We start from the raw sequence: 12987 nt of genomic DNA, 5'->3' as shown, positions 1-12987 counted from the left end.
TGTCTAATCTGTAAAAAACAATTGTCAGTAAAAAAAAAACCCACACTTTAATAATACAGAAAAGAAGGAAATTTGCATATTTTAGGGCTAAAAACAGCATTTTTTATACTTAATTGATTAAGCAGTTAGATATTCCCATGGCAAACTGTAAGTTAAAAGCAAAGAAATATTTTAAAACATTGTCTGTCTTTTTCTCTTATTCGTAAAAACTATTTATTGCTTGCAAACAAGAGCCTGCATCTGCGCCCTGGGAAGAGCACAGATAGGCAACAGAAGAAGACCAATTGGTAACATTGAACATTATTATTATTATTATTATTATTATTATTATTATTATTATTATTATTATTATTCATGACTTCTTTATTAATTCATGTATTAATCCACAGGGCCCAGAAGGTGTTACAGAACGAAAAATGTGGTTGGTTTATGGTTTAAAATACACGCTCTCATAATTATTATTATACTAAAAGGGGAATGTTGGCATAGCTTATCACTTTTTTGTAATACTTATAATAGATATTATAATTAAAAGAGCATGACTATCAATCATGTAAGAGCACAGGCAGCATCCCCCTCCCTGGCATGCTGATTATAATATTCTTCTTAATGCATTTTACATAATGAAGATGTATTTTGAAGAAGATATTTCATTACATTATTTCTGTGTTAACATATTGTAAATGCATCAACTAAAATGAATGCTTTTGGTGAACAAAGTATGTGAACATATTTGTTTTTCTGGGTTTTTTCTAATTGTTCTTCGGGGCTTTTATTTTGGAAAAAACGGAGAGGGCTACGGTTGAGTTTACGGAAGAGCTCTCAACTTCCGGAAAGGATTGTGTTTTCGCATATCGATAAATAATTCACCTTCCTGGTTTGAAGATTACCTTGTCAGGTAACTTGTGTCCATTACACTCAATTGCAATAAGGGATGTTAGTACAGTAGTCTATCTAGATCTGGTTATACGTTGTGTCGTCGTGAAGACTTTTACCTCGCTGCTGGTTCACGAGTATTCACAAACCAGTGTCGCCTGCTCGACTGGTTAGCATCCGCTCGGCGCTAGCTTAAAGGTAACGTTAGCAACACGGTATAAGCGATCCATGATCTGATACCTTATTCACCTATCAGGGTTTTTTTTATTTATTAAAATGTCGTACCTCCCCTTGCTATGAAGCGTTCACAACCGTATAATTACAATGGATCCACGTAAAGTGGTCGGTGTGTTGCGGTTGTTTACATTTTGTACTCCATGTTCCGTCTGACGCTGCTAATCACCAGCCGTCTGGCAGGCTCTCCTAAACGCTTTGTTTGTGTTGTCAGCCGTGTATCAAATGCCAGTTTTCTGTGTTATAGCTACAGTATTGTCACCACTACGACTGTCGAGCGAAATGTGTTCCTGTTGACATTGATCTGAATAAGTTCGTCCGCTCCTTTGTTCTGCCGTTGTCTGATCGATGTAACACGGATTTTACATGCGACCCAGATTAAATATCAGCCATTTTATTTCAGGATTTAGATACATGTTTAGGTAAGTTAGTGATCTGCAATATCTTGTAATACTAAATCACCAAGCTGCACTATAATACTTTGCAATTTACATAAAACTACATCATGACTACGTAATACCGTTTCACCGTTGTATGTAGGGCTATGCTGACTGTATGTGCTGTTCTGTATGCATCAATATGCTCACAGATACCTCACTGTATACAAAGTAATTAAGTGTTGCTCCAATAAATGATTTCAAGACCAACCCGTTTATTGAGGCTGATCCCAATACATAAGCCATGATATTATACTTATCTTGCAGTTGCAATAAGATTAGATAATGGCAAACATTTGTGATTGCTATGCTATACAGCATTCGTGGTTCATAGACTTAAGGACTTTCCATGACCTTATATTCTTATTGATGAGCATTTATAGCCATAGACGGTCTAAAAATGCTATTTTTTCACTTAATTACAACAGATGTTGAAATCCCTTGTCTCCAGCTTAGTACAATATGAATAAGGATCATATTTCATTATTATTATTATTATGAATAGACCACATATATAACATGCATATCTACTTGTTATCTATGACATAGCTGTTCCATTTTTTTCTGTTGAAATTAACTTGAGCACACAATCTGTATCTAGAAAAATTAGTTGTATGACAGCGTGTGTGAACATTCAGAGCATAACACTGGATTTAAATCCCATGTATTTGCATATGCTTGCTTGGCCTTTACATCTCATTCTGCTTGTGTATAATTGTGATCATGTTGGCTTATTTTGATGTAGTTGTGTTTATTTTTCTTTTTTTAGTTCCATGTTTTTATTATAATAGTCTGGAGTCATATTTCTTCTTGTTTATGTCTTTTATATGTCAACAATAGCCAGTCATTTTGGTTGTTGTTGCTTAGGAGGAAACTGAAGTGTACCTTCTGAAGCAGAATACAGAGGCTGTGAGTGGGTCATCAGGCAGTCTCCCTATGTCAGGCCGAAACGGGTCTGCAAGTGATGCAGACTGTCGGATCTCTGAGGACTGCAATGTCCCAGATGTGGAGCTGATGGAGCTCGGGCCACTGTTGGAGGAGGGAGGGGGGCGGCCTGCAGCATCTAAAGGCGTCCACTCAGAGGTAGGGCTATTTCACAAAGTACCCCAGAGAAAAGTTGTCATGGCTCAATTGCTTCAGTGTTCTCTTGTTATTTTATTAAAGGGAGCCACAATGCTTGCTGATGAGGAAGAGGAGGATGATGAGGTGGGAGAAGTCCTGACCTTACCACTTCAGGCTCACCATGCCATGGAGAAGATGGAGGAGTTTGTACATAAGGTATAATGTCTTTATGCAATAAACAATATTCAGTTGGTACCGATTCAGGTTACAGCACCAATCCATCAAAGTTCCATCAAACCAATCTGCCCGTCGACGGTTTATACTAACGTTTAACTCTTAGGAATGGTTTGCCTTTTATGTCAGCACAAAATCATTTAGATGTCAATAAAGCACAATTATAACCTTTTGTTTGAAAGCTTAATAAACTAACAACAAGTGTTTATGGTATAAATATATAAGTTATCTCGGATTCTTTCAAAAATAGATTCAGCTCAAACTGAAAAACGTGATGGTGATTGTTAAATGTTGGATGGTAAACCTTCCTATGTGGCATAATAAGTCTATTTTAATAACTCATGACATTACACGATATGTCTCCCCGCATTAATATCTTAACAGCCAAATAAAAGAAGCTGAAACTCAACACCCAGTTCATCTCAGAGCTGTAAACCAGGTGTAGAACAATGTTCCTGAATACCTGAGGCCCCCTGAAACTCATTAAAATAAGAAATAAAAAAAATAATGTTAAGTGCGGCTTTCCAAAAACGACATACTTTTTAGTGTTTCTATTTATTTACCAGCTTTCACTTTTTCAAAATAAAACTTCGTTCTAAATTCTTACTTAGTATTTATTTGCTTTGATCATGTTTTATTGTTGTTTAAGTGCAATAGAAATGTTTGATTAAGCTCTTATTTTTAATATATTTAATATTATAATTATTTGTTTGCGCCTTTAAATCACCTGTACAAATATGATGTAGATCAGCAGAGGTTAATGGGCACACGGTTGCAGATCTGGGTGAACAGCAACAACCTGGGATTAAGCTATAACTGCTGTGTAGTGAGTCATGCTGTATGTGTGTTTGGGGAGGTGTTGTTATTCCACATCAGACACATGTTGTGTGTGGTATAAAATGCAGTCAAATCTCCATGGGAGACTAGTGTCAGCTTACAACAGCCTATTTGTCCATGAAATACCAGCAAAACACATCATCAGAACACTTATCAAAAAGATCTGACTAACCGGTTATATGAATACAGAAATTATGCTGGCTTCAGTGAGATATGAATTACTTGTATATACTACATTTAAAATAATGGTATGTTGCAAAATTGTAGTCACTGCAGTATCCTCAAATCATTGTGAGAAATGAATGTGTCTCTGAGTGATACCTTTTTCTTACTTTCAGGTTTGGGAGGGGCGCTGGAGGGTCATCCCTTTCCATGTCCTGCCAGAGTGGCTAAAGGACAACGATTACCTCCTGCATGGACATCGGCCCCCGATGCCCTCCTTCCGGGCGTGTTTCGGAAGTATCTTTAGAATTCACACTGAGACAGGAAACATCTGGACTCACCTGTTAGGTAAGATTAAAACACGTTGGTAACATTACTAAAAGTGTTGAACAGGTTTAAGCAACACGTTCTGACTCTTAATGTTACTTCAGTCACACATCTTTACCCTGGATATCTGTGGTCTCTTCTCCTGGCAACTCTTAAGTAAAACTGGCATCTTTTTTCCCTCAGGGCTGATTTTATTCATTTGTCTGGGCACGTTAACCATGCTGCGGCCCAACATGTATTTTATGGCCCCTCTGCAAGAGAAAGTGGTGTTCGGGATGTTTTTCCTAGGAGCTGTGCTCTGCCTCAGCTTCTCCTGGCTTTTTCATACCGTCTACTGCCACTCTGAGAAAGTGTCCCGCACCTTCTCCAAGTAAGATCTCTTCCTTACACGGCTTCTCACACTCACCTTGCATTTGTTAAGGGTCTCATTTGTAACTGTTGAAGTGTTTAACTGTTAGACACACTGCTCTTGGAGTAAACAGGTTTCTAATTTTAAAACAACAGTATGTTTCTTCATACCCTACAGGTCTTGCCAACAAAAGGGGCACACCCACCATCACTATTTGAGTTTAAATTGGTCCATAATTTAGTCAAAATCAACATGAAGGACAAAGGACATTAATCAACATTCAAAGAACTGTAAATTTAACTGAGTTAGCTTAAAGGTTTTCTATCAGCAGTCTTTTAAGTCTGATTGGGCGTCCTAGAGTAATACGCATAATACAATATGTATAATCGTTAAAAACATACTTTTCTTGTAGCTGTTTGTGTCAATGCACTGTCCTCGATGAACACGGAGTACTACAACTTAAATTTGTAACTCTTTAAAATAAAGAGCATATTGATATTGCTCTAAAAATGTAAAATCAAAAACTCCACAGCAGAGTTTTAGGAAATAAACATGTGTTTAAAAAAATGAGAAACATCAGCTGAGTCTCTGTGTCTCCCCTCTCTTCAGGCTTGACTACTCGGGCATTGCCCTCCTGATCATGGGCTCCTTTGTGCCCTGGCTGTACTACTCCTTCTATTGTTCCCCTCAGCCTCGACTTATCTACCTCACCATTGTTTGTGTCCTCGGCATTGCCGCCATCATAGTGGCCCAGTGGGACCGCTTCTCTACACCTCGCCACAGACCTACAAGAGCAGGTGCTTACCACTTAAAGATATTGTAGATTTTGATTAAAGAGCTTTGCATTTTTTAGGAGTTTTAATTGTAGGTAACTGGATTTCATGCTTCTATTAGGTGTGTTTATGGGTCTTGGATTAAGCGGCATTGTCCCCACCATGCACTTCACAATCGAGGAGGGCTTTGTTAAGGCCACCACAGTGGGCCAGATGGGCTGGTTCTACCTGATGGGCGCCATGTACATCACTGGTGCAGGCCTGTATGCAGCCAGGATCCCTGAACGCTACTTCCCTGGGAAGTGTGACATCTGGGTTAGTAATTGATGATTTTACATTACATTACAGAACTTTAAAAGTTGCACAGATATTTTAGTTTCCTACCAACAAATAACAATTATAATATGCTTCATTCACCATAACTTGGGGGAAATCGGCTATCTTTACACATGGCCTTATATAAATAATCAGATCTTTTCTTAAGTAAAAGTAAAAAGACCACAGTGTAAAATACTTTCTAGTTGAAAAATCCTACAATTAATATTCTACATGGGTAAATGTACTAAAGTATTACAAGCTAAGTGTACTTTAAATATAAAAGATCTAACTATGAAAACAGGCCCCTTTCAGAGTGTTACATATGTCTTGAAGGTCCTAAAATAGATGCTCAGATGCTCTGTTGGTTTTGTTGCAGTGAAATCTACAACTTCATCGTTTTAAAAGTACATGACCTCACAAAAACTGCTAGTACATCCCTGAGTATATATTATCAGCTTAATAACTGAAAACTCCTGTGGGGGTCTGTGGAGCCTTTAATATATATCATAAGTTAATCATATAGTTTGCATGTAAAAGAAGTATAAAGTACAATAATTGGACTGACTGAAGCGAAGAACAAGTTCCTTAAAATAAGTACAGTACTTGTTACTTTGCACTGCTAGAAATGTCTGACTACAGACAAAGGGGACGCTTCAGTCCCAACTGTGGTCGAAATAGGTGTCTTTCTTTTCTTTGCTCAAACACAGGTAATTGATAATAAATGAAACTTTTTAAATAGACATTTCTTCCTCTCCTTCTAGTTCCACTCCCATCAGATCTTTCATGTTCTGGTCGTGGCTGCAGCGTTTGTCCATTTCTACGGGGTTTCCAACCTGCAGGAGTTTCGTTACGGACTCGAGGGAGGATGCACAGATGACACTCTACTCTGAGAGGCCTGACTGTGACTTACTCATACTTTTCTTTATAGTCCCACAATCACACACATGCACACACACACACACAAAAACATTCACAATCACTTAAAATGCTGCTGGAATTGAATATAGTCTCACTTGTTACTCCTTCTGTACTTCTGATTTGCTAACATCTTGTTTGGGTTGTGGTGGTCTTCTTTCTGTTTGGCTCTTTTTTGCTCCAATAAAGTAGCATTAACTAGTCATTGAACTACGGATGGAATCTTCAACAGGCACCACTTCTTCAATAATTATGAAACTTGAAGTCTACATTTTCAAGTAAGGTCAAAATGGGATTTCAACCAAAATCATATATATATATATATATATATTCCTGTAACTGATGGTCATTTCTTAGAAGCTCATTAGTACCCCAGCCTTTTCATAATCTGTTACGATTGCACAGAGGGCACAGAGAGTATGATTTGTGCTGTAGCAGAGGGCACATACTGTAAACCATTCCTATCCTCCCTCCCAGTTTCCATGCAGGTTAGAGGATGAATGTACTGTCCACCAGGAGTGAGTTGTAGAGCAGTCCCCAGCCATTTATGTGCTTGGGGGTCTGCACACACATTTGTACTAAGATAAAATTATACACATACATTGTGTATGGATGCCATCAGATGTTTTCTTACTGTGCTGACACTGATTGTGCGGCGGTGTGTCAAAACTCGGAGGAGTGCTACAAACCCACCCATGCCCACTCTGCAATAAAAAAAACTGTACTCTAAAGGCCCAGTCAATCTTAAATTGTATAAATAAAAAACGACATTATTTAGAAAGGAACATAGAGGCAAAATCCTAAAAGTATGATCTATAGCTGTATCTAACACAAGGTTTGATGCTCATCAAAATTATTGCCAAAATTTAAGGAGAACAATAAAGAGGTTGAAAACTGATATTTTCATTGATGTTCTCTGCATTGTTATAATTGAAATTAGACCCAAACCAATGCTTTTTCAAATGTCATGGCATACAAAAGCTACAACTGTGCAAAAATCTATCTGCTCAATTGTATTTAGATTAAAATGCTAAAAATGTATAAGTCGAAAGAACTTCCCTGCCATCAGTCAGACAACACAATTACTAATTTCTAGAGTAATAGTTCCTGGGCGACGCACAATGTACAGATCTGGATTGGTCAAATTGTGTTTTTGTCTGCTAAAGATATTTCTTTTATGATTGATTCAAATGCAATGAGAGGTGTAAATATCTAATGCACCTTAGTGTATACTATTAAATTCAAAACTTTAAATCACCATATGGGATTTAAAACGTGTTATGTATGATTGATATAAACTTTTAGTATTCCTGTGCCTTAGGCCAACGGAAATGTTTTTAAATAAAACGGCCTATCTTAACAGTCAAGGGAGCTTCAAGGATTTCCAGATGTTGACTTTTCTTGTTTTCCTTGCCATATATACAATCGAATCATTATTGAACTTACAACTACATGGATAGGTTGTATCAACTGCTGTTTAAGACTCCTTTTTCTAGATCAACTTATTCGAGCTTTATTACAACGACTAAAACAATGTGTATTCTTGACTTTGTGTAATGTCCTGTGTAGAAAGTGATAAATCATACATTTCACTGAAATGTAAACATAAATATTTATTAATGGTAATCTTGGAAAATTATTGTAATAAATTCTTTTCCACATGTGAAAAAAACATGGTGTCCTATTGTCATTTGTCTCTTACAATGTAGTCCTGTGACAATTACAAGTGTTATATCAACAGTAAGTCAACTGTGAAGACAACAGGATTCATGGTCTACAGCTCATCACATCTGGATACCATACACAGTGTGTCTACATCAGAGTATCAAAAATACTGTTCTCAACAGTTTTGGCCAATTATAGAGATCAACAGTAACCATGTTTTAATCACATAAACCATTGTTAAAAACAATGTTTCTTATTGTTTGATGTCCCTCATCTGTTGGTATCAGCTGCTGGTCGGAGATCACTTGTATGTATGGGATGGGACCACAGCTGTAATAATGTCCATCACGAATACATGCTTTTCTTTTTGCTTGAATAAATAGATCCTTTATTGAATTTGATTATAAATAAAGCCATACTATCAGGACTTAAAATCTAAACAAATAATTAGAAATGGCACATGCCTCCTTCAATGCGTTATAATTTGAATGTTTTTTTGTTTTAAAGTTGGGAGAAAAAAAGTTTACTCGTTTTTTTTGTAGGTTCTATGCATATTATAGGATACTTATACAACACCGTTTAATGCACGTAAAAAGTATCTGTTTGCATCTTGTATTGTGCTCAACTACCACTGATTTACTCATCTTCCATGCTCTGTTGATGGATAATTGTTCAGCCTCTCACTGTAGTGTGATGTAACAGTTGATAGTTGTAGTGGCTCATTTAGGTTTTTGCCTAAGCCAAAACAAGCATTCACCTTGCCCAAACTCTCCCGATGCTGCTGTCAACACATTAAGGTTGAGTGTAACGGAAGCATCAGTTTAGGCGAGCAAAGTATGAAACTACACTGCTTCCTCAAACTGGCAGCCAGGATTTTTTCTTTTTATGCTATTTTATACTTGTACTTCACTAAATAAGTGATCATGTGCCTTTTACATTTATTTTAAAACTATAATTCAATGAAAAGCTGTTTACAGAAGAGTATTACAACACCTTTTATCATTATTTCATTTATTAAGTTATGGATGTGTTGTTATATTGTTTTATCCCGGCTGACATATATTTATTTCAATATTCGAAAATGAACAATAACATTAGTTTTTGGTTTGTCTTGCATTGTTAAAGTTAAGTAACATTGAAATTGTAACAATAATTACTTCATGACTTACATAATTGCGTTTCATTTAGGTTTTTCATGATCCATTTCACTCTATTCAAGGTATCTTCTGAGTTATTGTTAAAAGAAACCATTCCACCATCAATTTTAACTTTGCATTTATTTTCAAACGTTGCCATATTATTATTATTATTATTATTATTATTATTATTATTATTATTATTATTATTATTATTAACAACAGAAGTTATACATTCTATCGTAATTAAAAAGTATTATAACGTCTCAGAAATAGAAGAATATATCACCATGCTTGAGGTACCAAAGAACAAACTTGTGTTTCTGAACGGGAGCATTTAGTGGCTGGTATACTTCAGGAACAGCTAGTATGCTAGCCTAGTTTAAGCTTACCTGTCTGTTTTACGATATTATTGTAATACCTAACACTTTATTTACTTCAGTATTCAGGTAAGCATTGTTTTAAGTTTATTAAAGTGTGTGTATTTTTTCTGGATATGTAATGTGGTTATGTATACTAAGTCTGTTGAATTCAGTGTTAGCATGGATGTTAGCATAAATGCCAGGGGTGGGGTTTGCAGTTAACGCTGATTTGATAGGTTTTTTAAATAAGCAATCATCCGACTAGCCTTTTAACACACATATCTTAGACTGGGGTTCAGCGTTATGATTGCTACTATACAGATAATGTGCAGGATGAAAAACGTAAATATTAGAGAGTTTCTTTGTCACGGACTTCCGCACTACAGTGGTTCGGAGTATTTGTAGTTCTGGTCCTACGAGTGTGCGCCCCATCTTTTTTTCCTAGCAGTCTAATTTAACACAAACCATTCATCAGTAATTACAGTTACTGTCCCAGGCCTTACGGACATTTACATCAAAGTGAATCTGCTGTTTGTGTTTACAGTCAGAGATGGAGAACAATCAGGAGTCCAAAGAAAGCACGGAACGGTCCGACCTGGTTTCTGAGGACGGCAAGAACATCAAGGATGTGGTGTGTCAGCGCTGCGGATCTAAGGTGTTGTGCCCCGGGATGGCTGTGTTTGCAGAGAAGGAGGTAAGCTGTCTGAAAGTAGGTGATAGAGCAAAGCAGTGGGCTCAGATATTGCTTTTTTGGTGGGTGTTTAGTCTGTCAGTCTCAGGTAATATATTTGATCTGTACTACACTTGTTAGGTACAGACCTTGAGCTGAGAGTTTCTATTTTCAGAACAGTTTCAGTTCAAATACTATCATAACACATAATGGAGTGAAATAACACACCCTGAGAAACTTTCTGAGACTGGAGAATAGGGCCCATATACTAAGACAATTAAATTTGACTGTTGCCCTAAATATCAAATAAATACAAGATGATTAAAAACATCAACCATTAATACTGATGTCATGCAAACACTTGTAAAGTTGTAAAATCATGAAACAATACAAAAACACTATCTGCAAATGATCAATTGTTACTACATATTAATAATACATGCAATTCAACTGGCAGACCATTCTGTTAGATAATAAATTATACATGCACTTACACCAGCCTTTAGGAACTTTGAAGGAATAAAAAGGACATAGTGTGGCTTGTGACTTTTGAGAACTGCAGGGTTTATACACTGCAAGCACAATATAACCAGATGCCTTTATAGCTTTAGGTATCAGGAAGCCTTTCTAGCTTTGTATACCAGGAAGAGGATCTTGAAAAGCAACAGGTAGCCAGGGCAGCTGCAAGAATTGGTCACTTGATAGAATAACAATCGCAAACCTTTTTTATATTCGTTGAGATAAAAAGTGATGCATGTCTTTGTTCAAACAAGTTCTAACTCTAAATAAAGAAGGAGTACGTGGTAGTATGTGGATGTATATGCCAATTCCAAAACTCTGTTCTTTTGTTTGTGTTTTGATGTCATCTGAGGCTGTGTTTTTCCCCCAACAGCTGTTCCTCCCATCCATGCGGAAAAAGAGCGGCCTCAGCACCACAGAGGGCTCAGTGGACGGGGACACTCTGACCACCCACTGGTTTGTGGACGACATGTACACTTTTGAGAATGTGGGCTTCACTAAGGATGTGGGGAGAATCAAGTATCTCATCTGTGCAGATTGTGAGATTGGTCCAATCGGCTGGCACTCTTTGGATGACAAGAAGAGTTTCTATGTCGCTTTGGAAAGGGTGAATCATGTATAGTCTAAAATGCATATGAGCACACATGAACTTTAAAAATGTGCTGGCAAGCTATTCATTTTCATGGATGTAATCTATTACACAAACTCACTTATATACACTGGTGTGTGTACATTGTTTATGATTACTGATGGTGACACTATCATTATCCTCAATCACACTTGACAGTGTGATTATCTTGTTCTAATAAAGATGTTTTCGGCAAGCTGTTATTGAATACCATCCTGCAGCTGTTTCGTAGATAATGGCATATAATTTGTTTCATTTCAGCATCTTTCAATCAAAATCTCAGTTTGCGTTAAATGTATGTGGGGCTCTGTAAACCTGTGTTGGGAACTTTCTCCATTCTTTTTACATGTAAATACATTCAATCATTTTCGATACTTTATTTAATCCATAGAAAAAAGAATAAATGCATGGATTCACAACAAGTATCCAAAAAGGAAGGTCCACATCAATTAAACTAGTCTTCAAGATAATCTTTTGGTCAAATGCGGAGGATTCTATTTTAATAGAATAATAATGAATCTATGAAAATATTTTTAAAGATTACACTCAAATAAATATTAAACCTTTGGCAATGGGGTATAAAGAGCGGAAACCTTATAATGGTTAACGTTACAGTAACCTGCACTGGAGAATTAGTTCGACACAGTTCACACCATAGGTTACATTGCCCTTATAAAACCTCCACTACTTTAAGGTGTAGTTCTGCAGGTTGCCACTAGATTTCGTTTTATTTTTGACACATTTATTATTTAATGGCAGCCAGCAGATCTATAATGTGGTGATTGTTGTGTTTTGTGTGTGATGCACACCTATCAACTAAGGCTCTGATCCCATCCTGTCAGCTGAACCCCACCGGATCAGTGGCAGTGATAGTAATCAGCAGAATACAGTGTGAGTGACAGTGGTGAAGCTGTTTGCTTTGATTTGTGCATTTTCAAACATAAAAATAAACATTATGGATGTAGAGTATTATATTTTTGATTAAAAATGGGCATTCAAAATAAAATGACCCTGAGAGTCCAGGATGATGGTCTGCAAATATTTAATGGCCTCCTTTCTAATGTCACTCAAAGCTATTATGTTAGTGTTGAATCACTGTATTGCTGCTTATTCTTGGCAAGGTCTCCCTTGTAAAAAAACACATTTGATCCCAAACAGACAAACAACTTAAAGCTAATATACATACTTTACAGCACATTGTACAAATGTGCATCACCAGGCTGTGTAAGTGTATGCAAAATTACGCTCTTTGTAATACTCAAGTTAGTAATACTCACACACAAATAGTAAGTCCAAAATAGGTGATTACATTTTTTTTTTGTGAGTGATCCTAATTACCTTTAAATATGTACACTTGGCCTTGAAAGACACCTGCCATACGTGGCTGTTATAGTCTGTCCAAAATCAACCAAGAGGAATTTTAGACGGAACAGGGACATTCAAATCAGTCTCATACACCGAGTGAAACAACTGAAGTGGTAAA

At 36.7% G+C, this 12987-nt stretch overlaps 2 protein-coding genes across 8 annotated transcripts; both read left to right on the top strand.

The window, feature by feature from the left end:
• Positions 1 to 769: 769 nt before the first annotated feature.
• Positions 770 to 8196, top strand: adipor1a (adiponectin receptor 1a). Of its 6 annotated transcripts, none has more exons than XM_063910797.1 (8): positions 770 to 898; positions 2445 to 2630; positions 2712 to 2825; positions 4019 to 4190; positions 4353 to 4539; positions 5128 to 5315; positions 5413 to 5606; positions 6371 to 8196. In XM_063910797.1, the coding sequence occupies exons 2-8, from the start codon at positions 2484 to 2486 to the stop codon at positions 6497 to 6499; spliced, it is 1131 nt and encodes a 376-aa protein (XP_063766867.1). In that variant the 5' UTR covers positions 770 to 898; positions 2445 to 2483; the 3' UTR covers positions 6500 to 8196. The 6 variants fall into 6 exon arrangements, with proteins under 6 accessions (XP_063766867.1, XP_063766865.1, XP_063766863.1 ...); XM_063910795.1 differs by having other exon boundaries at positions 797 to 898; positions 2415 to 2630; XM_063910793.1 differs by having other exon boundaries at positions 813 to 898; positions 2388 to 2630.
• A 1417-nt stretch (positions 8197 to 9613) lies between these two features.
• Positions 9614 to 11700, top strand: rabif (RAB interacting factor). Of its 2 annotated transcripts, none has more exons than XM_063909949.1 (3): positions 9614 to 9774; positions 10232 to 10381; positions 11250 to 11700. In XM_063909949.1, the coding sequence occupies exons 2-3, from the start codon at positions 10238 to 10240 to the stop codon at positions 11496 to 11498; spliced, it is 393 nt and encodes a 130-aa protein (XP_063766019.1). In that variant the 5' UTR covers positions 9614 to 9774; positions 10232 to 10237; the 3' UTR covers positions 11499 to 11700. The 2 variants fall into 2 exon arrangements, with proteins under 2 accessions (XP_063766019.1, XP_063766020.1); XM_063909950.1 differs by lacking the exon at positions 9614 to 9774 and adding an exon at positions 9890 to 10108.
• Positions 11701 to 12987: the final 1287 nt, after the last annotated feature.

This window comes from Eleginops maclovinus, chromosome 20, assembly GCF_036324505.1.
Source record: "Eleginops maclovinus isolate JMC-PN-2008 ecotype Puerto Natales chromosome 20, JC_Emac_rtc_rv5, whole genome shotgun sequence".
Taxonomy (NCBI): domain Eukaryota; kingdom Metazoa; phylum Chordata; class Actinopteri; order Perciformes; family Eleginopidae; genus Eleginops; species Eleginops maclovinus.
This window is presented reverse-complemented; position numbering and strand designations above follow the sequence as displayed.